At 34.8% G+C, this 26522-nt stretch overlaps 2 protein-coding genes across 2 annotated transcripts; both read left to right on the top strand.

The window, feature by feature from the left end:
• Positions 1-3778: 3778 nt before the first annotated feature.
• Positions 3779-5882, top strand: LOC133870040 (protein EXPRESSION OF TERPENOIDS 1-like). The gene is made up of 2 exons (XM_062307074.1): positions 3779-4906; positions 5325-5882. Exons 1-2 carry the CDS (start codon positions 4336-4338, stop codon positions 5693-5695), a joined length of 942 nt encoding a protein of 313 aa, XP_062163058.1. The 5' UTR covers positions 3779-4335; the 3' UTR covers positions 5696-5882.
• Positions 5883-14218: 8336 nt separating this feature from the next.
• LOC133871224 (V-type proton ATPase subunit a3-like) lies at positions 14219-26468 on the top strand. The gene is made up of 18 exons (XM_062308623.1): positions 14219-14503; positions 15193-15237; positions 17550-17672; positions 17759-17866; positions 18218-18328; positions 18413-18586; positions 19834-19971; positions 20986-21093; positions 21292-21399; positions 21549-21697; positions 22776-22929; positions 23021-23181; positions 23268-23474; positions 23793-23976; positions 24070-24153; positions 24279-24472; positions 25559-25618; positions 25713-26468. Exons 1-18 carry the CDS (start codon positions 14390-14392, stop codon positions 25915-25917), a joined length of 2427 nt encoding a protein of 808 aa, XP_062164607.1. The 5' UTR covers positions 14219-14389; the 3' UTR covers positions 25918-26468.
• The last annotated feature ends 54 nt before the right edge of the window (positions 26469-26522 follow it).

The following is a 26522-nucleotide window of genomic DNA, read 5'->3' as shown; positions in this document are numbered from 1 at the left end:
TCAAAGCTAGAAATCACAAAAAACCACATAACAGATACCCTATCGGACTATCTGTTTCCTAAGCATCGGAGATGCTATAATTCTACTCAATGTGTAGGGAACCAAAAAACTTTCTCATCTATTATTTTAATACAAAATATTTATTTTCCTCTCTCATCTCTCATCTCTTGCTTTTTATTAAGGATTGTGTTGAAATTTTGTAAAAAATGTGAGGGTAGGTAGAAACTTATATTTGTAAACAAATAATATTTAATTAATTTAAGAAAAAATAAGAGAAACGACTATTATAAATTGTATTTGGATAGAGAAACAAATAATAGTTTTGTTTCTTAAATTTAAGAAAAATCAAAATGAAATTGTTGTAAATGCTCTAATAGCATTTTCCTTCCATATCAACTTTTGAGTGATATGTCTCTTATCCAAAAATAAAATAAAATAAATAAAATACTTATACTATATGATGCATGTATGTTGTCACCGTAGTATTTTAATTAATTATTATTTATTATTATTAATATTTTTTTAAAAAAGGAAGACACTTTTTAACTTGGCCTCGGGCCCCTAATACTAAGGTTATTATAATCTTTGTGAAATAATTAGTATTAGCATTTAGTAATGAGCTTTTGGTTTGGCACGCCGAACCAGATTTTGTCAATTTGTGTGTACGGCGGGGCTAAGACGGCATGGAGACCGTACCCGCTTAGATTATTGGAACCCAATTATTAGCGGCCACTAATTTTGGGTCCTTCACGTGACTGTTTGATAAAAAGAGGGTGCTCCCCTTCCAGACCCCTGCCCTAGTCTACTGCTTCCCAAGTCCTAGTCACGGTGGGGAATTCTTTTATGGGGTTGAGTCCACCACAAGCACCTGCGCCCCCTCAACAGGGATCCCAATCCATCATCACCACTGTTGGGCCTGTGAGACCTAATATATATCCAGTCCCTCAAACAATTAATCTGAGAATTATTTATAAACAACTCCACATTTAATTTCCTCTTAAATTAAGCCACGTCATTAATTGTTCTCGTGATTCACGACACGAAGCAATATGCATGATGGAGGTCGTGGGATGCTGAAATTTTTTTAGTGTAGGCGTAACACGTGACAAACGTTTATGACAAAATTCGTTATGAAGAGCGACTGACAGATCGATAGACAGACATCAGGTAAAAAGAAACTTCTGTTTAGTTTTTTCATATCCTAATTTGCTTTTAACATTCTCTTTGATGAACGTTAATGGAGTACTTACCCCCACCTCTTCTCGAAAGTTCTTTTACTAATTTATTCTTTCTTTACAAGTACTTTTGATTGTTACCTCAATATGAGGTCAACTGTTATAACAACTACCAAGCTAAACATTTGGATTTCCATTGTGCAAATTAAATGTCAAATACCAACTCTTATTTGTGCATTAATCGTATATAGACTTTTTATATTGAGAGATAAAGCTTTCTTCCTAATTGAATTGTAATAAATTTCTCGAATATATATGGTCCATTAAGTTCACATGTGTCATTAAAATATGTGATATATAGATATATACCAATTAAATGTCAAATAGCAACTCTTATTTGTGCATTAATCGTATATAGACTTTTTATATGGAGAGAAAAAGCTTTCTTCCGAATTGAATTGTAATAAATTTATTGGAGATGATCAATTAAGTTCACATATGTCATTGAAATATGTGATATATATATAATTCTTACATATATTTGTAATAATTAAAACATGTAGTTTTTATACGCATTTTAAAAAATGCATGTGAAAATCACATATTTTTTATGTTGAGATTTGTGTAGAAATCTAAAATACGTGAATAATGGCAGAAGTAAGAGAGATAAAAGAGACATAATTTACGGGTCGGTCGGTGGTAAAGAACAAATACCAATTTAATAGATTGTATCCAAAGAATTCTCCAACTAAATTTAGAGAAAAAACTTTTCTTATACTGCAGGGTCAAGAATTTATATAATACTCTCTTGAAAGTTCTTTACTTGTTATATATATAGAACATAAATGATAAAAATACATCTTTTACAAATCTTAATTATTCTCAAATCCACCGTTTAGTCCCACAAATTCAATTATAAATTTGAAACTTGTGGAACTAAATAACAAATTTAAAAATAAAATGTGTAAGAAATGTCCTATTTATTTATATAATTTCTCTATACATAATTGACTTCGAGAAGGTTTAAGTTCTTCATATGATATGATCATTGATGATTGAACCAACAATATAAGCAAAAATGCGCCAATAATTATTATTTTTTTGAGTGAAGGGTCCAACGGAGAACACGCTGCAAAGCCTTCCCACTTTGGTTTAATGGTTTCTTCGATGTCATTCAATTCAACGTGAAACACATGTATGTTAATTGGTCAAATTTCACGAGCAAATTAATAAGTTTAAAATAATGAATGTGCTCCTTTATTTTATTTTTCATTGAGCAAATAATAACTTTGAAGACAATAGGAGTTGATTTTGAAAATAATAATTAATGTTAAAAATTATATTTTTATTCTATAATTATCTCACAGTAATGACATGACATGACAATTCTAACCAATTGTTAGATAGTCTTTGTTAAAAGTAAAAATATGAATCAAAGATTAGTTTGAACTTATACGTCAGTATTATAGGATAATTATAGAATAAAAATGTAATTTATAGTATTACTCTTTAATTATTATTTCAACATTTTTCTTATCTATGATCTTAATTTTCCTTATTCATTAAAGGTTTAGTATATGAAATACTAAACTTTTTTTTTTTTTTTTTACAATAAATAAAAATAAGCTAGAGAGAACTGGGAACAAGTATGAGATTAAATCTCTATAAAACAAATAAAATAACAATATAACAGATACCTTCAAAAAATTTCTCAATTCGTACTCTATCTATGCAATATTTAACTTGAACGGTAGGCATATATAAAATGAAGATTCAAATTTAGAACGACTATTTTGATATCATAATAAATTATTGCTAATCCCGTAAACTTAAATCAATAAAAAAATAATAATCAATAAATGCACCCCACCGCCAGATGCATGGGTTGGGGAATGGCTGGCAATTTGACCATTATTTTTTTCTTGTTTTTAGGTTTTTTGTTTTTGTTTTTGGTAGAAAATTTTCACATGGTACACCGGCTCCAAATTCTACTAGTCCCATGTTAGATATAACATCACAGGTGTTGACCTCTAAATCAATCGCATTATTTTATGTAAATTAAATTAATTAAATTGATTCCTTAAAAACTATTTTCGCAACAATTAGTCAATGATGAAATGATCACACAGAGAATTTTTAGTGGAATTACGAGGCACTGACGATGACAAACATACGAGCAACCGGACAACTCAAAATACACCCGGAGGAAATTTTCCTTAAAAAAAAAAAATCTAGGAACTCGTAGCCCTTGATCTGAATAGGCGAAATGTGTCAGAGTAATGAGGCAACTGTGATGGACATTGTTGGAGATGTGCGGTGAGGCTAGCGTGCCCCTTTTCTGTGGTGATTGCTTTTGTGGGGGGGAGGGATTAAAAATAGGAAATAAGGGACGGTCAGAAAAAGTACCAGCGGGTTTTCCGGTACAAGGACGAATAAGCTAAAGCCGATTCCTTGACACGTGGCTTTACGGGGAACCGTTGGATGGTCATGCAACGACTGAGATTTAACCATTCTTGATTAGATTCATTGTAACTGGAAGAGAACTGTAGAGAAATGTCCAGTGATAATGATAGTAGTGTAATTTCTCTTTCCTTTTCCCTCTCTCTCTCTCTCTCTCTCTCTCACTCACTCTTCTCTCTCTCTCTCTCTGTGTCTCTCACAAAGGCACAGCCAAAAAACCAAACCCAGTGAAGAGAGAGAGAGAGAGTCAGAGAGAGCTTGAGTTGGTTGTCATAAATTAAATGAGGTTAGAGAGAAGTGGCGCAGAGTGTGGCATGGCGGCGTTGCAGAGCTCTAATTCCGTGCCATTATTGCTTCGAACAACGGAAGAGAATTGAAGCAAAGCGCAAACCCTCTTCTTTCTATATGTCTTTAAACCTAAGAAAATCCCAAAATTTTGCCCACAAAAGCTGCAAAATCCCAATAACGAAGATCACACGCTGTGAGAGTCAGCGTCAGAAACAAAAACCAGGTCAAAACCGAAACTCACAGACTCACAGTAGTATCATAAAAACCCACACCAACTGTTCAGTCTGTTCGTACACCCAAGAACCCCAAAACCACAACCACTGGTCTTCTGGAATTTGGTCGTTACTTATTGACAGTACCAAAGTCTTGATATGGATTTGTTCTCAAAATTGAGAGCTATTGGGTGCAAGAAATGGCAGGGCTATTCTATCTAGGCGGACGAGAAGGGCAGCAGAACAAACAAGAGGAAGAAGAGAAACAAGAGAGCAGCCTGTTTTTGTTCAGAAACGAGGAGATCTACACCAAAGGGTTTGAGATATGGCCGCAGTACTATCAGCAGCAGCAAAACTTGAGCAACTACTACTCGTTTGGACTGGGTCCTAGTCGAAGAAACCCCGACAGCGTCTCCGATGAGTCGTCGAGATCCGCCGGCCGATTCACGTTGATGAGTCAAGGAGCAGGCATGAATTGCCAAGACTGTGGTAACCAAGCGAAGAAAGACTGCCCGCATCTCAGATGCCGGACTTGTTGCAAGAGTCGAGGGTTTCCGTGCCAAACCCACGTCAAGAGCACTTGGGTCCCGGCTTCGAAAAGGCGCGAGCGGCAACAACAGCTCGCAGCCTTACAACAACAACTTCAGCAACAGCAACAGCAGCAAGATCAACAAGAACAACAGCATCAGCAACAGTTTCGAGGAGAGAATCCCAAAAGGCAGAGAGAGAATCAATCTCTTTCTTGCGCTCGTGTACCCAACACCACGTCAGGTAAAGTCGTAGTTTAGAGACAGAGACATTGAAAACAAACCAAGATTGCAATTTTTTCGGCTTAGATTTTGGAAAGGACTAAGAAGAATTATCAAGAAACTGTTATGGTTTGAGAAAGTTATTCCGAGATCTCGAGCAATTTCTGTACAAGCAAATCATCAATATCGTTTGCGTGTGGGAAAGTCCACCTCCATAGTCACTCTCACCCACTCACCTGCTTTTCTTTCTCTTTTCTTCTTTTCCATTTCTTACAACTGTTGGTTAGTAAAACTGACGAAAAGTTCCATGGAACTAGTTGGACTACTTTCCGACTTCCTTGCTTTATTTTTGAGATGAAAGAAAAAAAAAATAAAGTTTCTTTCTTTTTTATCTTTTTTTTCTCCTTTGGTTTGAACTGATCTTTGTTGGAGTTGATTAGGGTTGGAACTGGGACAATTTCCAGCTGAAGTGAACTCTCCGGCGGTCTTTCACTGCGTAAGATTAAGCGCAATGGACGATCCGGACGAGCAGTACGCGTATCAAACGGCTGTAAACATTAGAGGACATGTTTTCAAGGGAATTCTGTACAACCAAGGCCCCGAAGGTCGTTACACCACAGGCGGCGAGAGCTCGTCGGGCGGGGGCGGAGACGGAACTCAAGCGCTCAATCTCGTTACGGCTGCAACCACCACCGCCACCACAGCGACCACTAGTAACCCATCTGCCACGTTGCTTGACCCTTCACTATATCCAGCTCCACTCAATGCTTTCATGGCTGGTACGCAATTCTTCCCACCCCCAAGATCGTAGAAAACCTCTTTAAGCTTGTTTGCTTTTAGCAAATCTCTTGAAATCTGTCACCATCTCTAGATTGCTAGCTCTCTCGTTAAGGTTTTCTACTACTTTGTAACACCCACTGAACTGAAGTAAGGCTCATAGGATTTAGAAACGAGGATGTTTGATTTTGTTCGAATTTCAATTCAGATTTTCATGGTTATTTATTCTGATCTTATCGATGACCCATTTTCAATTAGAAACCATTTGTTTTTGTGTGGCAGCATGTGGATGTGTGCATTTTGTAATCTTTGTCATTTGGTTTCTTTATAATTCTTTCCTATCCGGGTTGATATTCAATGCACTTTCTTGTTGGTGTTGCACTCGAAGCCGCTTTTTCCAGTTTATCCGTTCGCTTGCCGGATTTAAAATGGGACGATTAGCTTCCGTGTTTGGTTATGCAAAGAATTTAAAAACCCTTCTTTAATCAATCTTGACAGTGTCTTTTTACACGATTTCTGGATTTGCAGACTTTGTCATGCATATATTGCCAATTTGCAAGCTGGCAATCCCCAGTCCAAAAAGTGAAACCTTGAACCCTCCCTCCCTCTCACTGCATATATTCACTTACTTATATAAATAAATATATTATGAAGTTCAAACTACATTCGAAGAACATTACCTATCTATTGTTCACGTCTATCGCCTAATTACAGTTTAACCCTATAATATTTTCTAACAATACCTAGTTATCTGCAAAACAATGCAAGTGTAGCCCTTGATTAGACATGCATGGATGATGGATGTGACCCCGTGGTGGAGTGAAAAGAGGTGCTTATTATTAGGTGATAGTGTTTAATGCTGCTGAAAGCATGTGCATGTGATATATGTATGTTTTATATATTTAGGTACTGTAACTAGTGATATAGGGCAAGGTACAAAGATGAAATAATAGGATTATTCATGCAGCTTCCTTAGACTTCTAGATTTGGTGTATATGGAAGATACAGAAAGGTTTTGAAAATATCTCCGACTTCGGTAATATCTGACCAAATAACTTGTGCAATCTCATCTTCAAACGATTGAGACACCATTCATAACAGCTATATATGCAGACTCGAAGATTCTGATGGTTAAAATCAGTAAAAATAGTTCTGAATTGATAAGAGGTTTTAGGGGTGAAGAGTCCATACTTTTGTTTTCTGAGAATATTGGTGAGTCTTTTAATTTGAAGCTCTTTAGGTGGTCTATGGTAAAGGCACCTAATTGTTGGTTGCCACGTGACAAGCTTGTAGCAATGTAATGGTTGTCTCAACATCATATACTTTTCTTTGCAATATTCTTTCTCCTATTTTATGTTGATGATTTGTTCATTGGTTGAGACAAGTGAATAAGAATAAAAACTGATATGTATTACCTTCATACATTGTGTAAGATAAATGGTACATTTACATATATCTTCTATATTTTTTTTTTGACATCTCTATACAATCAAGTTTTAAATTCACTATTAAATTTGTGGGACCCAATACGAGTCTCATAAGAGAAATGATTATTGCACATCTCTTGTACATTTTTTGTATATCATTTTTCAAAATCATCCATTGAATCTGTAAAACCGACAAGGATCCACATTTGGGTCTATAGATCTAATGGTTGATTTAGAAAAATAATGTGCAAATGATCGATGTACAAGTGATATGCATGTAACGTATCTCATCTCATAAATTTAAAAATAGATTTAAAAATGAGATGTACAAAAGATATATAAGAAATGTAAAAATATCATTTCTCATGGAGTAAATATAACTCTTTAATTAAACATGAACTGGATATTTATGTGATTATTAAGATTGAAGGTTTAATTTAGAATAATCACTGCCTTAAGTACCTAATTATATCAAACGTTGCTTATAACCATGACTCTTAAATTATATGTTTATCATAATTAAATTATGCCATGATTGAGGTTAATGGACACTATAAAAGAGCCTAAGAAATGCACTAATGAGAACTGCAAAAATTCATCATTTATTTATTTTAAGACTGAAAAATGATATAAGAACAAAATAACGCTGAAGAAAGGAAATGATGTAATTGACATAAAATTACAGAATCAATAAAATAAACAAATGTTAGGCATGAAATCATGATAACTACAAAATGGTAACGAAACTTTTTCAATCACTTGTGTATATATTTAATTTCATTAGTACTGGGTCAACAAAGCATTGCTGCTGAAGTTGAGGGTTAAAGTACTGAAGGTCGATTATTTTAGTTGCTTTTTTATTTTTTTACAATAAAGATTTTGAATATGGTTTTCTCTTGCCTGAGTTTCTATCGTTTAGTACCAATGTGTCAATGCCAAATTGGAGGAAAAACAAGATTTTTTATTTATTTTATAAATATGAACTCTTTTGACACCTTAAAGAGTCTTTTAAAATCATAATTATGTTGGTACACTATTCAATCCAAAAGCCTACCCTTTGAAATGGGTTCATATATAGGCTTATCACATTACACCCAACATTTGAAATGAGTTCATATATTGACTTTTTCATTTATAAAGTAAATTCCTTATCTACCGGTTGTCGATCTGGTCACCTAGCTTTGGATATATTTTTATTGACTACATTAAATCATTAATTGAATGATTAAATTTATTATTTCTAATAAGTTTAAGCTTTTGGAATAAGTGATCTTTAACATGGTATCAAAATAAAGGTCTTGAGTTTGAACCTTGTTTCCATTTTTCACTTCTCATTTCAAATAAATGTTTCATACGTGAGAGAGAGTGTTAAAATATAAAATAACTTTCTTATTGGCTTAAATTTTAATTTGTGATAAGCGATGATTTAATGGCATTGTTTATTTATTTATTTATTTTTTTTCTAGGCAGTATTAATTGTTCAATTGTTATATATATATATATATAGTGTTCATATTAGCTAGGCATATCACAGGTAGTGTCCCGTTGAAGTCATTGAGGAAATGACATGTTACCAAACTTTTATCCCACACCTCACTGATCATTGGTATATAGAATGGACTTTAATGCCAATTCAAAATCGCCTCAGGAGCTGCATGCTGTGCGTGTGTATATATATATATGATTAAATGTAATTTGATATGGATTTGTTTTTACAGCTGTGAGTGCAGGTTTAATTTTTTTGTTTCCTTATCTTGCTACAGAAATCACGCATACACTTAAACCTGGATAATATATACTTAGTTTCCTTGTCTTTCTTGAAGAGTCTTGTGAGAGATAGAATGAGGTGGTCTGGATATTGACGGCAGATGGAGGGAATATTGGGGAAAGAAACAAAGAAAAATATAAGCAGAATCACAAACAACAGTGAATGTGCGTGTCTTAGAGTGTCTAAAAACGAATCGTGGGTCAAGAAACAAATCCTGGTCAAGATTTTTTTGATACCTCTGTCATGTCTCTGTCAGAAATCGGCTTGAAATTGACTCTCATCACTCGTAATTAAATGTAGTCGGAAAATATGTACACCTAATCCTTGAATGATGAACATTTTGTATAGCCCCCAACCAAGTTAGGCTCCTACTGTACATTTACCATCTTTCTTTCTCTCACCTCAAATTTTGAGGTTTCATACGGTTCCTCTAGTACGTGATTACTAGGGTGGTAGTGTACTAGTGGTACCCTCATCTAAGCTGCTTGGACGAAGGAATCACTAGGATCCAAAGGTTTTTTTTTTTTTTTTTTTTAATAAAAAAAATGGATCCAAAGTTACTTTTATGATCTTAGGTTCAAACTCATAATAAATAATAAATTTAATTATTTAATTAATATTTTAAATAACAAGTTATTTGACTAGCTTAATAGATAGATCATCTTTGTAGGGCAGGCAAAAAAGTAAAGCAATAATTTTATTTCCAAATGTATGGCATATTAATCCCAAGCCCATTTCATATCGAAAAGGACCAAACTCACACCAAGCATTAATAAATAAGTAATACTATTCTTTATTTATTTATTGCACCTATTTTATATAGATTGGCGTGGGGTGGCGTAATATATTTAAACTGACTCTTGATATTAATAGCGTAACGAACTATATAGCGTGAAAGAATAGCATTAGTTGTAAGTATAACTCTTGGGGAATTGGACAAGAGTGGTTGGTACGTGGCTCACCCTTCAAAATTCAAAGTAGCGAAAAAGCCAAACAATGAAGAAGAGCGAGTGACTAGGGTTTCTTACAACAGCTAGGCATAAGTATAGGTAGGGTTATGGAGTGATTGGCATGGTAGGTCGGGGGCCCTGCAGGCGCATGCGAAACTGTTGATCTCTTCTTCTTGGCTCTGTTGCGCGTTGCTAGCTTACAATATTGTGGTCCAAAATATCAGTTTTTATTCGGCGCAATATTGCTTTGCTGCCGCGCGCGGAGCCTGCATATTTGATGGCTTGTTCTTTGTGATTTCCAAGGTTATAATGCTACAATGTTTAGCATGGCTGGCAATATTGCCCGGTGCCATGGGTACATAATTATACTCTTGTTTCACTCTAACCGGGCCCTCAACTAGCTCTCTGGTTCAAACTTTGCCACCTGTAGGCTATAGATCGATCAACGCAAGTATATCCATCCAGTCCAGATTATTCTTTTAATTTCACCAAATCTCACCGAAAAGACTGCTCCGTTCAACGATATGCTGTTGCTGCACGTCAGCAACGGATATGGGCGACTGGGCGCCATCTTATATATATATTAGTTAATTAATATCTATAATAATAATAATAATAATAATAATAATAATAATAATTTGTCGTTCAGACAAGTTTCAAACCTAAAACTCTAAATTATTATTTGCTTATTTTGTAAAAATTAGGCAATACATACCAAATTTTATAACTATAAAGTTTTTTATTTTTATTTTTATTTTTTAAACCATTAATATAAGAAATAGCCTCCTCATTATCATATGGGACACACGTTATATATATTAAGTGAAAACTATATTAATTCCACATTATGAAAATTGAATAAATTTCTTTAATTCCCTCTTCAACATTTCTCTTTTCCTGGCCTGAAAAATAAATTCAAAATAAGAATAAAAAATTTCAAAAAATCAAAGATTATAATAAGTACTCATTGAAGAATTGTAGCAATAGTAGACACTCGATCACCTAAATAAATGAAACAACAACAAATTAAAATGCAAATAAACCTTGTAATGATAGAGGTGAGCTTCAAACTTCCCAACCAATTTTACATGTATACTTCATATTTTTGTGTGGGCGTGTATATTGTAAGAAAGAGAGAAAGGAGGAGAGCAAGAGAGAGAAAATGAGTTGCCTCCAAAGAGAATTGTTTTAGTTAGGGAAAAATCAAAATTTTTCATTAATTAATTGGACATTAAGTTAACGATGGACTTATTTGAAATCAGAAAAAATTAATGAGATTAATATAATCTGTTTGGATGCAAGAGTTGAATTCTGATTTTATTCAAGTTTTTGCTACAGTATTTGATTTTTTTTTTAAAAAAAAAATCATATTTTATTCAACTTTTTATAATTTTATCTCACAAAGTCAAACCTCGAAATTTGCACACTAAATAAGAATTGAATTCTGATTTAAAAATCAAACCCCCAAACGGTAAGGATCTAATTGTCAAAATTGAAAATTCAAGAATTAAATTAAAATCGCATGAAAATCTAAGAAGTATTAATTTGTTATTTTGGTAAAAGAAAAGCATTAGGCTTTTAGTGCACATAGCCGACTCTAGCTACATTTTGCCTGCCTTAGAGCATTTTTAGTAGCCTCATCAAATTAGTTTTTTAGCTATTTTAGTGAGCCAATTTGATGAAAACTCTTAAAAACCACTCCCAGCAGCCTCACCATTTTAACCAAAAAAATTTGATGACTGAAATTACTAGTCAAATTAGACCAGGCATTTTCACTCAACAACCCACTCACCAAATTTTCTCTCTCACATGATTAGCACACTTTTTTCATTTTTTCTCTCATTTCTTCTCTCATCTCCTATCTCTCACACGATAATGTCCTTATTTCATGGATATAAATGATTTTTTATAAAAATATTATATAGAGAAAAAATAAAGAAATATGAAAAAATTATTATTTAAATGGAATAGTGAATATTGACTAGTTAAAATGGTGAGGCTGCTGGGGGAATTTTAATAAAGTGGCTCATCAGAATAGAAAAAAGTAATTTTTAGTTATTTTGGTGAGTAAAATTTGGTGAGGCTACTAGGAATGCTCGAGCATCCACATGAAGGTTTCCAAATTTTTTTCCAAATTTAACATAAACAATCTACTTTTTTTGATTTTATCTCTCACTTTTGAAACACTTCTTATATCAAACTCTCTAAATATTTCTCTATTTTAATTATAAATTATTTTTTATTAATTTGGAAACCAACCAATTTAACTGTATGAACATCAAATTTTCCTACCAAAAACAATCTCACCACAATCGGTTACCCACATAACCAAAAACTTCAAATTAGGGGCTTGTTTGGCAAAGAACAGAACATAACAGAGTTGTGAGTTGTTAGTTTTGGAATTAGTAAAAAGTGATATGATGTGATATAAAATAAAAAGAATTTGTATAAAAAAGTGAAAAATTTTGTATTGTAGTGAATTTTTTTATTTGAATAATAATAAAAAATTATTGATGTGATATAAAAAGTGAAAAAAGTGAGAATGTTTTTATGTTGATTGTTATTGAAAATTTGAAAAAGTGAAAAAAAGAAAAAGAAAAAAAGTACGTCTACAGTAATGAGCACTACTCTGTAACGTCCAAGCACTTAACAAACAAGCCCTAGGTTAGAGGATTTTCTACCAATTTTCATCCCTCTCTTAAATCAAATCCCAAAGCACAACAATCACCAAAAAAAAAAAAAAAAACTTTTCTACCAATTTGAAGACAACCCAGATCGGACAACTTTCAGAGGGATGAGGAGTAGGAGTGTGCATGGGGCAGGGCGGTGCGGGTTTCCGCCTTTTTTGGCCCCGCCCCGCACCTTTGCGGGTTGGAAATTTCCAACCCGCAAACCGCATTTGATAAATACTAACCGTGTGGGGTGGGGATTGCGGGTATTGCAGGGCGGGGCGGGTATTTTAAGTGGCATTTACGTAATTTTGATTTTATTTTGTAAAAAATAAAAATTCAAAAAAAATACTGGTTTTTTAAATAAAAAATTAAATTCATATTTCCATTCAAGAACATTTTTCATGGAATTAGTCTTTTAAATTAAAAGCCCTATTAATTATAAGATAAAATTCTAAGAAACATGATTTCTATTTTCTCAAATCAACAAAGCATAATTGAATAAATGTAAAGAATAAAAAGTTATAATATTTCACTATTCCATATAATCAATTTTCTTGTATTTTTCAAAAGTAATGAAAAGATTATTTCAAATAACAATACAATAAAAATGTGTACACTTTAATATCCCATGAAATTTAACTATAAAAATTGTATTTCTCATACAATGAAATTGAACCATAGAGCTACTTTTTCTTTTTCTTTTTTTCTTCCCCTTTGTGCGGGGCGGGGCGGGGACTTGCGTTTTTTAAAAGGCTAAACCCGCAACCAGCCCCGCCTCGCAAAAATTTCTCAAATTAAGATCCTAACCAGCAAAAAAATTCGAAAACCCGGTCCTCTGCGAGTCGGGGTGATTGCGGGTTTTGCACACCCCTAATGAGGAGCACGGCGAGGGGCTCGGATTTTCTACCAATTTTAGAGGGACGAGGAGCTAGAAACCTAGATTGGCTTTCAACGCAGATCTGACGAGGAGGACGATCCGGTGGTCGGATTCGGGCGCCACTACTGGCGCCAGTCTCTCCCGGATGCATGACACGCCGACGCCATTGTTGCCGAGGAAGCTGTGGGTGCCAAGGGTTCTGCCAGTGCGAGCCAGGTGTGAAAAATAAAATCTTGGGCTTGGGCGTGAAGAAAGGGAGGAAGGCCAGAGGGAGATGAAAGTGAAGAAGGGAAGAAGGCGCGAGAATGAGAAAAATAATAAAAAATAGAATGGCGTAGAGATTTTGAGCGTTAAATTTGGTGATAGAATCTGACAAGATCTATTTTGGTGAAAGAATAGAGAGTTTGATGCAAGAGAGATTTTGAGAAGTTTTACCAAAATTTGGTGAAAAGTTTAAACTACCGAGCTCGATGTGGATGATCTCTTTTAGATAGCATTGTTGGGATGCTCTAAGAACTGTTTAAATCAGCAAACACCTTTCATTATAAAAACTCTTGATTAAGGACTTGGGCTTTCTATTTATTTTGGGTCCTGAATTATCGACTCAAAAAGATTTGTTTGGTGGCCACACAAGGTTCTAACGCAAAGCCCCATGCCGGTTTGAATCAAACCGGGCCACAAATTTCGTTTGGGCCCAATTCTGAAGACGTCTAGAGAGTCGCCAGATTTTTAAACGACGTCGCCTTGTGGGATTATGAACAGTGACAGAATGTTTACCGCGGGCTGGGCCCATCCTTAGCGTTCAGTGTGGAAAACGAGAAACGAACGAATGGTATATATATTTATATTATTATAAATCTCAAATCTCAAAGCAATTTCCGATATCGCCCGGTGAATTCTCTCCGATCAACCGCGCATGCACATGTATAGAGAAGAATATACGTACGCGTAGATATAGACATTATATAATCATATATCTATAGGAATTTGTTGAACAGAGATTAGAAATTGGGGAGGGAGGTTGTTGGCAGGCGATGGATCTGCTGCGGTCGGAGCCGATGCAATTGGTGCAACTCATCATTCCCATCGAATCAGCTCACCGCACGATCTCCTATCTCGGCGACCTTGGCCTCTTTCAATTTAAAGATGTGAGCACCATTTACCGCCACATTTTTTTTTTCTTTCTTTCTATTTTTTTGGTATTCTCTTTTGCTATTCGTCATCATTTCTCTTATGTTGATTGTTCTTAATCCGAGTTTTCATGCATTGAAACCCTAACGTCGATTTCCTTTTATTTTGTGCTTTAATTTCTCTCGTTATGATTATTATTACTATTATTGGTTTGTGCCTTTGTTTTCCGATTGTGATCCTCTTTAGATTGATTATTGTGCTTGTTTGTTTGGTTATCCTCAAGTATTTGTTAGGTTGTTGTAATTAAGAACGTAACCATAAACACCAGAATTGCTTCTAATAGTATGTTATTACTAAAAATCATAATTGAAGGAGTGCATTTATGCCCACCTTTGTATGCTAAGATAATGTGTTAAAATCTTAGTCTGTGAAGACATTAGTAGTTTGAGTTCACATATTATATCTTAGCAGAGAAATCTTGAGAAATTCATTTGTAGAATGTTGAGACTGGACTTAATTCTTTGTTTGAATCATGATTGGATTTTATTTTACTTTACTTTTAGTTTGGGTGGATCTTATATGATGGTTTAATACTATGGCGCAGAAGCAAGACTCATGCTTATTAAATTAATTTTGTGACATTTTCTCTAATTGGCTATGTTTCTTTTTTTCTTTTTGATTTGGTGTATCTATTACTTGTTTTCAGCTCAATGCAGAAAAGAGCCCATTTCAAAGGACATATGCTGCTCAGGTGCGTTCACACGCCATCTCTATACTTATTGGACCTAGGTTTCTTATTTTGGGGGAGTGCTTGCTTGTCTTGTTTTATGCTAGGATGATGATCTATTTTTCATGCCAATCAATCTCGACAAGTAACACATTTATGCCATCAACATTTAATGGCTATCTCGCATCAAATGAGGAAACCTCTAACAGCATGATAACCTGCACGTTTTTTTTATTTTTTAAAGTAATAAACCAATCTCATTAAAAGCGTAAGGCACCCTTTAGTATACTGTGAGTATACAAAAGGAATCGCCTAACTAGAAAGAGAAAAAGAAACTAGAAAATCATTAAAACTACTTGACAAAGGGGACACATAAGCCGTAGTCCAAAGATACAAAGTGTGGAAAAAGGAGGATAAAATATCCTCCGAGGTTTTCTCCAAATCCTCAAAGTTCCCATTTTTTCTTTCCCTCCATTAACACCAAAAGAGGCAAATATGCACCATTTTCCACACCGTAGCACTCCTCGGCCTTCTAGAAAACCACCAACAAGCAAGTAAATCAATAACCGTCGAGGCATGACTCAAGACATCCCAAAGCGATTGAAAAGAGCACTCCACAAAGCAAAAGCCACATCGCAATGAAGAAGAAGATGATCCATGGATTTTTTATACCTGCACGCTGTGATCTTATAAGTTTCTATATATACTTAAACGAAATACAGTAATCAAATAGAAACACCAGCTAACTTTCTTTTGAGTTAAATTTTTTTTAGTTGTCATGAAGAATCACTAGTTCGAATCTCCATTTCCCCCTCTTCTTCGGTCCAATTACTTATTTTAAAAAAAAAATGACAGGGGTTTGAAAAAAAGTTGGAGTAAAAAAAAAAAGTTGTTAGCAAGGCTATGATAGTACTTGGAGTAAGACAATGGTTTTCACTGTTGCAGCTTCCCCTAGGAGTTATGTTTAAGATTTATTGTAAAAGAATATAGGTTATAGAGGTTGCAGACGCCCTCCCTCGGCCTAGACTGGAAGGAAAAATCATGTGGCATGTGGTTTTATTTTGGGGGTTATGCTTGGAAAACCTTTCATGAGCAAACTTGGACTGGATTTCAATTGTAACATATAAGAATCACAGTTATGTATAATATTTTATGTGTGTGTGTGTCGTGCGTGTTTTTCTATATATATATATTACACATAGGTCGTGCTCATATATAGTTATATCCTTGTGGGTGCCAACTATGATAATTCTGTCTGTAGCAGCTAGCTTTTCCATCCAGGTTGTTGCCTTTAAGTACACTGATTTTGAAGGATCTCATAACTAAGTTAGCCACCTAATGTTATGCGAGACCAGCTCATTACTGTTGCAAAACAGAATAACTGCCAGAACAAGGCCTCATATACATTTGGGTTCGAAAAAGTTAGAATTCAAATGAATGTTTAACTTCAAATGTTTCCTGATTATTCTTACCACTCAGTGAATAACATAAAAATTTGACCAGTAGCTGAAACACTAATTAATGTTTAGGAATACACTTGAACCTTTGGAGTGGTTGCTATATTTTATGCGCCTCCAGACTCGCTGACAATTTTCTATTTATGCACCACTACAAAGTTGAAACTTATAAACCACAAAGTTTTATGATTACCATATTCTGGTTTATTTTAATGAAAATGCACGATCCATGGTTTATCTGATGGTCAATTGGATCAGATTTCACATCGTGCATGGTATGGACATTTTAACACTTTCTGGTGGACATTAATGTGCTTAAGCACCAAGGACAAATCATATTTCTGGGCATTCCTACCATGATGTGCCCTGTGTGCCTGCGCTTGTATTTTTTCTCTTTCTGTTTTGACGCCAATATAATGCCAGGGTGCATCTTTTTTTTTTTTTTTTTTTGGATAAATAATGTCATATCATTAAAAAACGCAGAGAGGCACAACCCTAGAATACAAGAAGTATACAAAAGTGCCCCTAAAAAGAGGAAACTGGGGTGCATCTTTCTGTACACCTCCTAGTTCCATCCTTCAACTGGACCAGCAAATTATGATGATTCTTAATAATAATGGCGAGACTCATACAGTCTTAATTTAGTAAGTTTGAACAACAGAATTTGTTCTCTCATCCTTTTATCAACTCAATGTGTGAACTTTGATATGTTGGTTCCCATTTTTTTTTTTTTGGAACCTTGGATATTTGACAATCCAAAAACAACTGGCCTTACTTTTGTTATTATGGGTTGAGTTCTCATATAATTTATATTAAACATGAAAATCCTTTTTTGAGCTCCACATATATGCACTGTGTGTTTGTTTGTCTACCATGCAGATTAAAAGATGTGGGGAAATGGCTCGTAAGCTACGTTTCTTCAGGGAACAAATGACAAAAGCTGGTTTGCCACCTTCATCAAGATTTAATAGAAGCAACGATATTGATCTGGACAACTTGGAGGTTGCCATATAATGTAATTTTGAGTTTTTGGTCTCTAAGACTTCTGTTATCTTATATTGAAAGAAATTCTTTTATGGGTGTGTCAGGTTAAACTTGGAGAACTTGAAGCTGAGCTGTTAGAGATAAATGAGAACAACGAAAAGTTACAACGATCTCATAATGAGCTATTAGAATATAAGCTTGTTCTACAGAAGGTTTGGCTTGTTTTTCTGCATTCCTACCAGGTTTTAAGAGAAAGTTCTACTATAATAGCTTCATGGTACTGGGAAATTTAAAGCTTTCTGGCAATACCTTGCTATTAGGTTGCTTATGTATAGCTGCATGGTACATAACTGTTGTAGATTATGATCTCTCCTCTCTCTCACATCTGTATTCTATGTGGAAGAAAATTGTTAAGTTTATATAATCACATTCATCTTTGATCTAGAGTAAAAATATTTTACTTCTTGGGAAGAAGAGAATTATCGGTTAGCATGACATTCCTTTTGTTTTCTTATATTTCCAAAACCATAAAGTGAACTGTGGATCTCTTTTTCTCATTTCAGGCTGGTGAGTTTTTCCATTCAGCTGAAAGCAGTGCCGCAGCTCAGCAGAGAGAACTTGAAGTGCAGAACATTGCTGAAGGATCCATCGACAGTCCTTTATTACTGGAACAAGTAATAGTCTACACTTTCTTTTCTTGATATTAGCTAAAGATTTATTTTCCCTTAGGATGATGCTTAGGGATTTGTTGTTTGTAGGAAATGATAACAGACCCATCAAAACAAGTTAAGCTGGGGTTTGTTAGTGGTCTTGTTCCAAGAGAAAAATCAATGGCTTTTGAAAGGATTTTATTTCGTGCAACCAGGGGTAATGTGTTTTTGAAGCAAGCTGTGGTTGAAGATTCTGTCATTGATCCCGTGTCAGGAGAGAAGGTATCTCCAGAACTTCTAATTATAAATTGTCAACTTTTGGAGGGGGTGTAAACATGTGGTTCTTAAGACTAGTCGCTACCATGCACTCTGCACATGCTGGGGTAATTCAAACAAACCAAAATTTCCTCATTTGTCTTTCATTTTTCTACAAATTTTATCTTGACGAGGGACGGGGGTCCAACTTGTTTGCTCTATATAGACGCTTCTCTTTCTTGCTTATTGATTGTGTTGCCATTAAAAGACTTTGGTTGTAGGACGAAACATTTTGCTCTAATTCATTTTACATAATATGCATATGATATTTATATTCATGTAAGGATTATATTGTTTTCTTTCTGTATCAAAGTTTTTTCGAAGGTAGTTTTTTTCTTGCCAAAATGAGACATTCTAATACAGAAGAAGTGTACAAGAAAATCCTTTAAAGAATTATAATCTGAAATTCATATAATCAATGGATTTTATTTTTTATTTTTTTAAAAAGGAGGCATTACAAAAGAAAGCACTATGGAAGCGCACATCCAATCATACATCTCTCGCAAAAAAGAATTCTTTTGATTGACAAAACCGGTATGCTCCACCTCATCAGAAGTCCAGATATTATTCCTTACAAATAGTCTACATGGGGCATGATGGAACAGCCAACCAAATGTTAACACTATTATGTCGACCAAGCTCCCCTTTCCAACACTCAAACAGCTCATAAACTGTCTTAGGCATCACCCACTATACTCCAGTAAAGAAAATGCTTTGGAGCACAACTGTCCAGCAACTGGACAACATTTAAGTAAATAACTAACTTTTATCTCAGAATTCTTACACATTCAACAGTAGTCTACTATAGCAATATGACTCCTGTTAAGATTATCTATTGTCAGTATTTTATCTGAAGTGGCTGTTCATCCTAAGAATTGAAACTAGAACTTTTCTAGGACCTTTAGCTCTCCAAAGGTCCCTCCACGGAAAACTGATTGTCATTGGACCCCTCAAAATATCATAGAAAGATTGAACCTCAAACTTTCCACTCCGTGACAAATTCCAACACATTCTATCTTCCCCTATTCCTGTCAACAAATATGAGTCTAATAAATCAAAGAAGGAAGCATATTCCAATTCCCAATCTTGAATGGCTTAAAAAAAAAACAATTCCAAAAGAAAGCCCATGTATCAAGGGTTACCCCTTTCTTTAACCATTACTGATTTTTTAATCTACTTTTTTACCGGTTAACTGATAAAGTTTCATTTGCCAGGTTGAAAAAAATGTTTTTGTCATCTTCTATTCTGGGGAAAGGGCAAAGAATAAAATTCTGAAAATATGTGAAGCTTTTGGAGCAAACCGTTACCCATTTGCAGATGACTTAGGGAAACAATTTCAGATGATTACAGAGGTATGAATTATACTATTTATGGGTTCTTTCCTGTCATTTATGCGGACTAAGCTTCAGGATATTGCAGGTTGATTCTTTCTGTATAATTTTCTGTTATATGATTATGTTGTCTTATGACAAGCGTGTTTTAGGATTTTTTTTTCCGCATATAGTTTTGGGTAATAGCTCTTTCTTGTTTGTTGGGACTTATGACACAGTCATAACTTGCGTTTAAAATTTTCAGCCCTTTGCATATAGAAAATAAAGTTTCCTGATTGCTGAACCCACCCACATCAGTCGATCACTTTTTTTAGTGTCTATTTCGGATGAAAATGATAGTGAAATTATTTAGATTCTGTACGTGTCCTTTGGGTCAAATTTAGTGGCCTGTAGGTCACAACGAGTAAGATTTTGCAAAACTTGTCTATAGGGGTAACATGACAGTCAAATTTTCATTGTTTTTAGGGGTAAAATGAAAAGCCCTCCCCCAAAATTGCAACATGAAGCCTCCCCCCAACTTACTGACATAAGAAAAAGCTCCTTGGGCAGGGAAAAGTTGCTAACAAGAAAACCACCATGGTGTAAACATTACAAGATTGACGTAAAGTTCTTATCCCAAAAAAGAAAAAAGAAAAAGGGTTATGTTGGTAAGAGTTAGGTGCATCTGTAAATTAGAAGCAGAAAGGACTGAACAATTGGACAAAAAGTTCTGTTTATCGGTCAAATGGCAACTGTAGGCTACAGAACATGGGTTTACGTCAATACCTCCCCTTATCAAAGGGTTCAGAGTTACCATTTGGCACAAACAACTGGTCATACTTTATCAGCGATTTTCAGCTGACACAAAATCATCAAATTTAAAACATGTTATGTGAGCTTATTCCAATTTAGCAATGGCCCTTAGTTCTTACCGGTTCTGCCTTTTCTTAGTCAATTTGAACTAAATGCTGTGATATTAGCTTTTGTCTAATTGCAAATAAGTCATCAGTTACAGCCACAGTGAGATCTAAACTACGTAATTACTTCGATTTCTAGGTGTCTGGAAGACTTTCAGAGCTGAAGACTACTATAGATGCTGGGCTGCTGCATAGGAACAATCTGCTACAGACAATTGGCTATGAATATGAGCAATGGAATCTTCAGGTTTGTTTTAGTTGATTTATTTATTATTCCCATGCATTTATTTATTGCTAAAGCATGTACATTTATCTAAAAAATTTCCCCTTTCCTGTGTGTGTTCATGCATACATATGTGTGCACATGTGTGTTGGGATTGATCTTTGGATATATGCCTTTTGAATTTTGTTCAGTCACTTAACTTTGGTCCTCTTAACTTTACAGGTGAAAAAGGAAAAATCCGTTTACCACACTCTAAATATGCTCAGCTTTGATGTGACAAAGAAGTGTCTCGTTGCAGAAGGTTGGTGTCCTGTTTTTGCGACTTATCAGGTTTGTTCTTTTATCCTGCATCAGTTTTGCCATTTTTAACACTGCACAGCATACTTGTCTTTTAGTTCTTTTGCTGATTTGGCTTCAAGTGAAGTATATTGTTGAAAGGAAGGGATTTACTTGATTAGCTTATTCTTGATGTTTGGCAGATTCAAAATGCACTGCAGCAGGCAACCTTTGACAGCAACTCACAAGTTGGGGCCATCTTACAGGTTTTGCATACAAAGGAATCGCCACCTACCTATTTTTGCACGAACAAGTTTACTTCTTCTTTTCAAGAAATTGTAGATGCATATGGGTGAGTCACTTTGGGAAAATTCATGCTTGTGCCATATAGAATTGTAAATTCTAATGTTGTATGTGCTGGAGCTGGAAATCTCAATTTCATGTATCTAATAGTGACTTGATGTCTTATAGTATTTTTTGGAAAATATTGCATGATGTATGCAGTATTTAGGCTTTGTTCTATACTTCCTATTCTTCTGGGGGGGGGGGGGGGGGGGGGGGGGAATACTAATGTTGTGTGCATCTGAAATTCTGTTTTTACAAGTTAAGCTGTGTTATTTGTCTTTGAAAACTTGGGGGTGGTAGATCTACCCCTATTCTACTTATTATTATTATTATTTTTCAGTTTTTATTTTTTATTTTTTTTTACTTGAGGGCATTTTCGTGATTTCATAGAAAAAATGAGCACATGCATGGCATGTGTGCTTTTTTCTGTCAGATTTAACGATATAGCCTGGTGGAGGGATTTTTTTTCTCCAAGAAATGGTAGTTAAAGGCGGTTGAGTGTGACATGTAGTAGTTCATGGGGGCAATGTGTAAATGGGTGGTAGTTTAGGGAGATAAAGGTATTTAACCCTTTTTCTTATTGCACGAATAGTACTTGATCCCCCCGTGGTTTTATGACTTGTTTATTGTCATTTGCCAAATCATATATGATATAAGTATAATGGAAAACTTTCTAGTCAAGTCTTCTGCTTTTGTCATGTGTCCAAAATTTCCCCCTTAAATCTCATGAATCTTGCTATTTCATTTTTTTTCCAAGGACTTTAGCTTCACATCTTAATTAATCTGTCTCTTCCTCTTCTTTATTTAGTATTTGTTTTTCTTCTCTATTTTTAGGGAAAAAAAATGATGTATGTGAAAACTTGATTTATGGAAAATCTAGAATTTATGACAACCATTCTCAAAGAAGTTATGTGACTAACTGGTTTTTCTTTTATAAGAATTTACTGATCAAGAGTCAATGTTACGTTATTCACTAAGGATTAGTGAACAAAGTTGACATAATAAAAGAAAAACCCTTCGTTGGGTGGGTTACAAGCTAGTGAACATATATACTGTAGTAGTTAACTAGTCTGATCTTATTGCAGGGTTGCCAAGTATCAAGAAGTAAATCCCGGTGTATACACAATTATCACATTCCCTTTCCTTTTTGCTGTTATGTTTGGTGATTGGGGCCATGGTATATGCTTGTTGCTGGCAACATTATATTTCATAATCAGAGAAAAGAAATTTTCCAGTCAGGTAATTGCTGCATGTCTTGGGAGTTGACTGTAAACTCTCTTCTTTCCTTGTACCCGTTTCAGTTGAGCTTACTTGATTCTGTTGTCAACAGAAACTTGGAGACATCATAGAAATGACTTTTGGTGGCCGTTATGTTATCTTGATGATGGCATTGTTCTCAATCTACACAGGATTGATATACAATGAGTTCTTCTCGGTCCCATTTGAACTATTTGGACCCTCTGCCTATGGATGTCGCGACCCATCCTGCAGGTACTGAACCAGATATGAAACACTAAACATAAATTGTAAAAAATTTCTCCCTGTTAAGTTAGTTAAACTAGCCTTTTTTGTTGCAGTGATGCCTCTACTGTGGGTTTAATAAAGGTGCGCGACACGTATCCATTTGGCGTGGACCCTAAGTGGCATGGTACCCGCAGTGAGTTACCATATCTTAACTCATTGAAGATGAAGATGTCAATTCTATTGGGAGTAGCCCAGATGAATCTTGGAATTATTTTGAGTTACTTCAATGCAAAATTCTTTGGAGATAACCTAAATATTAGGTATGCTACATTGCTCAAGTGATCCTTGCATGCATCATGCATTTGTGCAGCACTGCTTTTAGAGAATAGTAATTTAAAATGAAAATTTTTCTTTCTCTATCTTGATATTTGATAAAGCTGCTAGAGTGATTATTAAGATTTTGTATATCTCAACATGCATGTGCATCCTTAATTGTGTGAACGGACTCTCTCTCTCTCTCTCTCTCTGCCCTTCTAATGATTTTTATAGCTCGTGAAGAATATTTTTTTGTATGATCTTGGGCAATATCATAACCTTATTTATTAAGTGTTATGTAATTAACCTTTCATTTGCTGTAGGTACCAATTTATTCCCCAGATTATATTTTTAAACAGCCTGTTTGGCTACCTTTCACTCCTCATTATTGTGAAATGGTGCACTGGTTCACAAGCTGATCTTTATCATGTGATGATATACATGTTCCTGAGTCCTACTGATGATCTGGGTGAAAATCAGCTTTTTGTCGGCCAGAAATTCCTTCAGGTTTAAATCTTTTTTTTTTTTTTTTTTTTGTTATATTGATTTTTTCAGCTGTTCAAGACACAAATTTTAAAATGTCCCTTTTTTCATTACCAGATTGTTTTACTACTATTGGCTCTTGTTGCCGTACCATGTATGCTGTTTCCGAAGCCGTTTCTCTTGAAGAAACAACACCAGGAAGTATGCACAAAAGTTTATCTTACCCATGTATTTTCAGATTTATTTCTTTTTTCCTGGAAGCTTTTGTTTTATTCTTTCTACTTGTTTTTTACTTCCCATCATCTCTTAATATGATTTTTTCTCAGAGGCATAAAGGTCAATCCTATGCACTGCTTCACAGCATTGATGACCCTCTTGAAATGGAACCTCATCATGATTACCATGACCATGAGGAATTTGAATTCAGCGAGGTCTTTGTCCACCAACTTATACATACAATAGAGTTTGTGCTTGGAGCGGTGTCTAATACAGCTTCATATCTTCGTTTATGGGCCCTCAGGTACGTAGTCAACAACTTAAATTCATTTCATGGCATCCAAGCTGAAGTAGGCATCATAAAATGCACGTGTACATGATCTTGCCTTTTCCTCATAAAAAATTGTGCTGATACTCAACGATACTGAAGTATGCAGTATTATGGGTACAATGCATGGAGATTTGAAATGTGCAAGGCCTAATAGATATGCTGTACTAGAAAAACTAATCATCCTTGACGCAACGGTATTATGTAATATTAGTAAAAGATTAATTTTGTAGGGTTGCATCTTATAATGCATATCATATGTATATGCGGAAGGAGGGTTTGATGGAAAACTTATTTTTATCTAGCCTAATTTCTAAAGTAAGCCAGATAATATATAGTCCAGACAAAAGTAATAGGACAGAGCTTCTATGCAAGTAGTGGATTGAAAATTCTCCAGTAGTTTTTTCGATTTAATATATCAATGCAACATGACTGAAGCTGGCTAGGTGCTAGTTTTTTGTTGGATGGAATATGTTCGGCTGCACAGAGTGACCTGAGTACATTGACCAACCAATTCATTATTGCTCAAAGAATTTTCAATCATAAAGAACGCTTAAAATTTAGCCATACTAGAACTATTTAATAATTGGTCTTTGTTCGAATCTCCCTACCATTGGAGCTAGATCTGAAACTTCTTAATTTGGTTCTACTTGGACCTTTTTAGCTACTAGCATGATTTGTGTAGAAAGCATGTTAAATGGACTATGGCTACAGATCTATAAAGTTGAAATGAAGTACTCAACAATGTTCTAAAGTTGCAAAAACTATGAAGATTGGACTTATCCCAAAATAATAGTATTAGTAATGATGATGATAATAACTATATTGTAATATTTGCAATAATAATTAACCTATGTTGATCAGATAATAAAGACCTGACCTGTTTAGGCCTATAGGCTGCACGTCTTCATTGTGGAAAAACCTATGTAGCCCTTCAAGGTTACATCTTTCCATGATTGAAATCGTGTTCTTTAAAGAGATTGTACTTTCATTAGTTTTCAGTATCAAGTCTTGATCATTTGACTTCTCTATTTTATTTTGTTTTATTTTTTATTTGTTCAGTCTAGCTCATTCGGAGTTGTCAAGTGTATTTTATGACAAGGTCCTACTTCTAGCCTGGGGGTAAGTTTATTTAGTGATGATTTTATTTATTTTTTTATTTTTTTAACGTAATCTATATGATTTTGAGTATTGAATGTCTTGCACATAATTGCAGGTTCAACAATGTCATTATTCTTATTATTGGCATCGTCGTTTTTGTATGTGCTACTGTTGGTGTGCTACTAGTGATGGAAACCCTAAGTGCATTCCTACATGCGTTACGACTTCATTGGGTGGAGTTTCAGAACAAATTCTATGGGGGAGACGGTTATAAATTCCATCCATTTTCATTTGCATTAGTTAATTTGGAGGATGAATGATTCATTGCTTTGAGTTGGTCATAGGCTAAACGATAGGAACCGATCATGCATATTGAATCTGCCGAAGTATAGATTCTGTCAATTCTTTCATACGAAGTATAGATCTTAGAAAGGTAATGGAGGAAGTGCCTGGCTAGTTTTGGGAAAGCAGCCTTCTCACAATTCCCCACCCACTTTCCGAGTTGCTTATTCATTTCAATAAAGAGCCTCGCTGATAAGGCTGTCGATCATTCTTCATGTACATTAATGGGAACTTGCATCCAACGGGTGAACAGGCTAATATGTTTCTTCAATATTACAGTTCAATTGCTTGATGATGATTGCTGTCTGCTTCTATCGCAAAGAAGGGGAGCCGTTATTGTTTCGACGATTACTCGATGAATGAATTCAAACTATTGTTGTAATTTATAGAAGATTGTTGATATAAATAGTTTTGACAAGTTTATGAATTCCTCAGAGATTGTAAATTAGGTCCACACATTCATACTTACAGAGGCTCTATCATTCGATGACAATTCTCACATTTGATGTTTATATTTCTTTTCAGATAATTACCTTATACTAATTGTTTCAAGTTCACTGGTAGCCTTTGAATTGATCCAATC

Source organism: Alnus glutinosa, chromosome 6 (genome assembly GCF_958979055.1).
Source record: "Alnus glutinosa chromosome 6, dhAlnGlut1.1, whole genome shotgun sequence".
Lineage (NCBI taxonomy): Eukaryota > Viridiplantae > Streptophyta > Magnoliopsida > Fagales > Betulaceae > Alnus > Alnus glutinosa.
The sequence above is the reverse complement of the archived record's forward strand: the minus strand, read 5'-3'. Positions and strand labels throughout refer to the sequence as shown.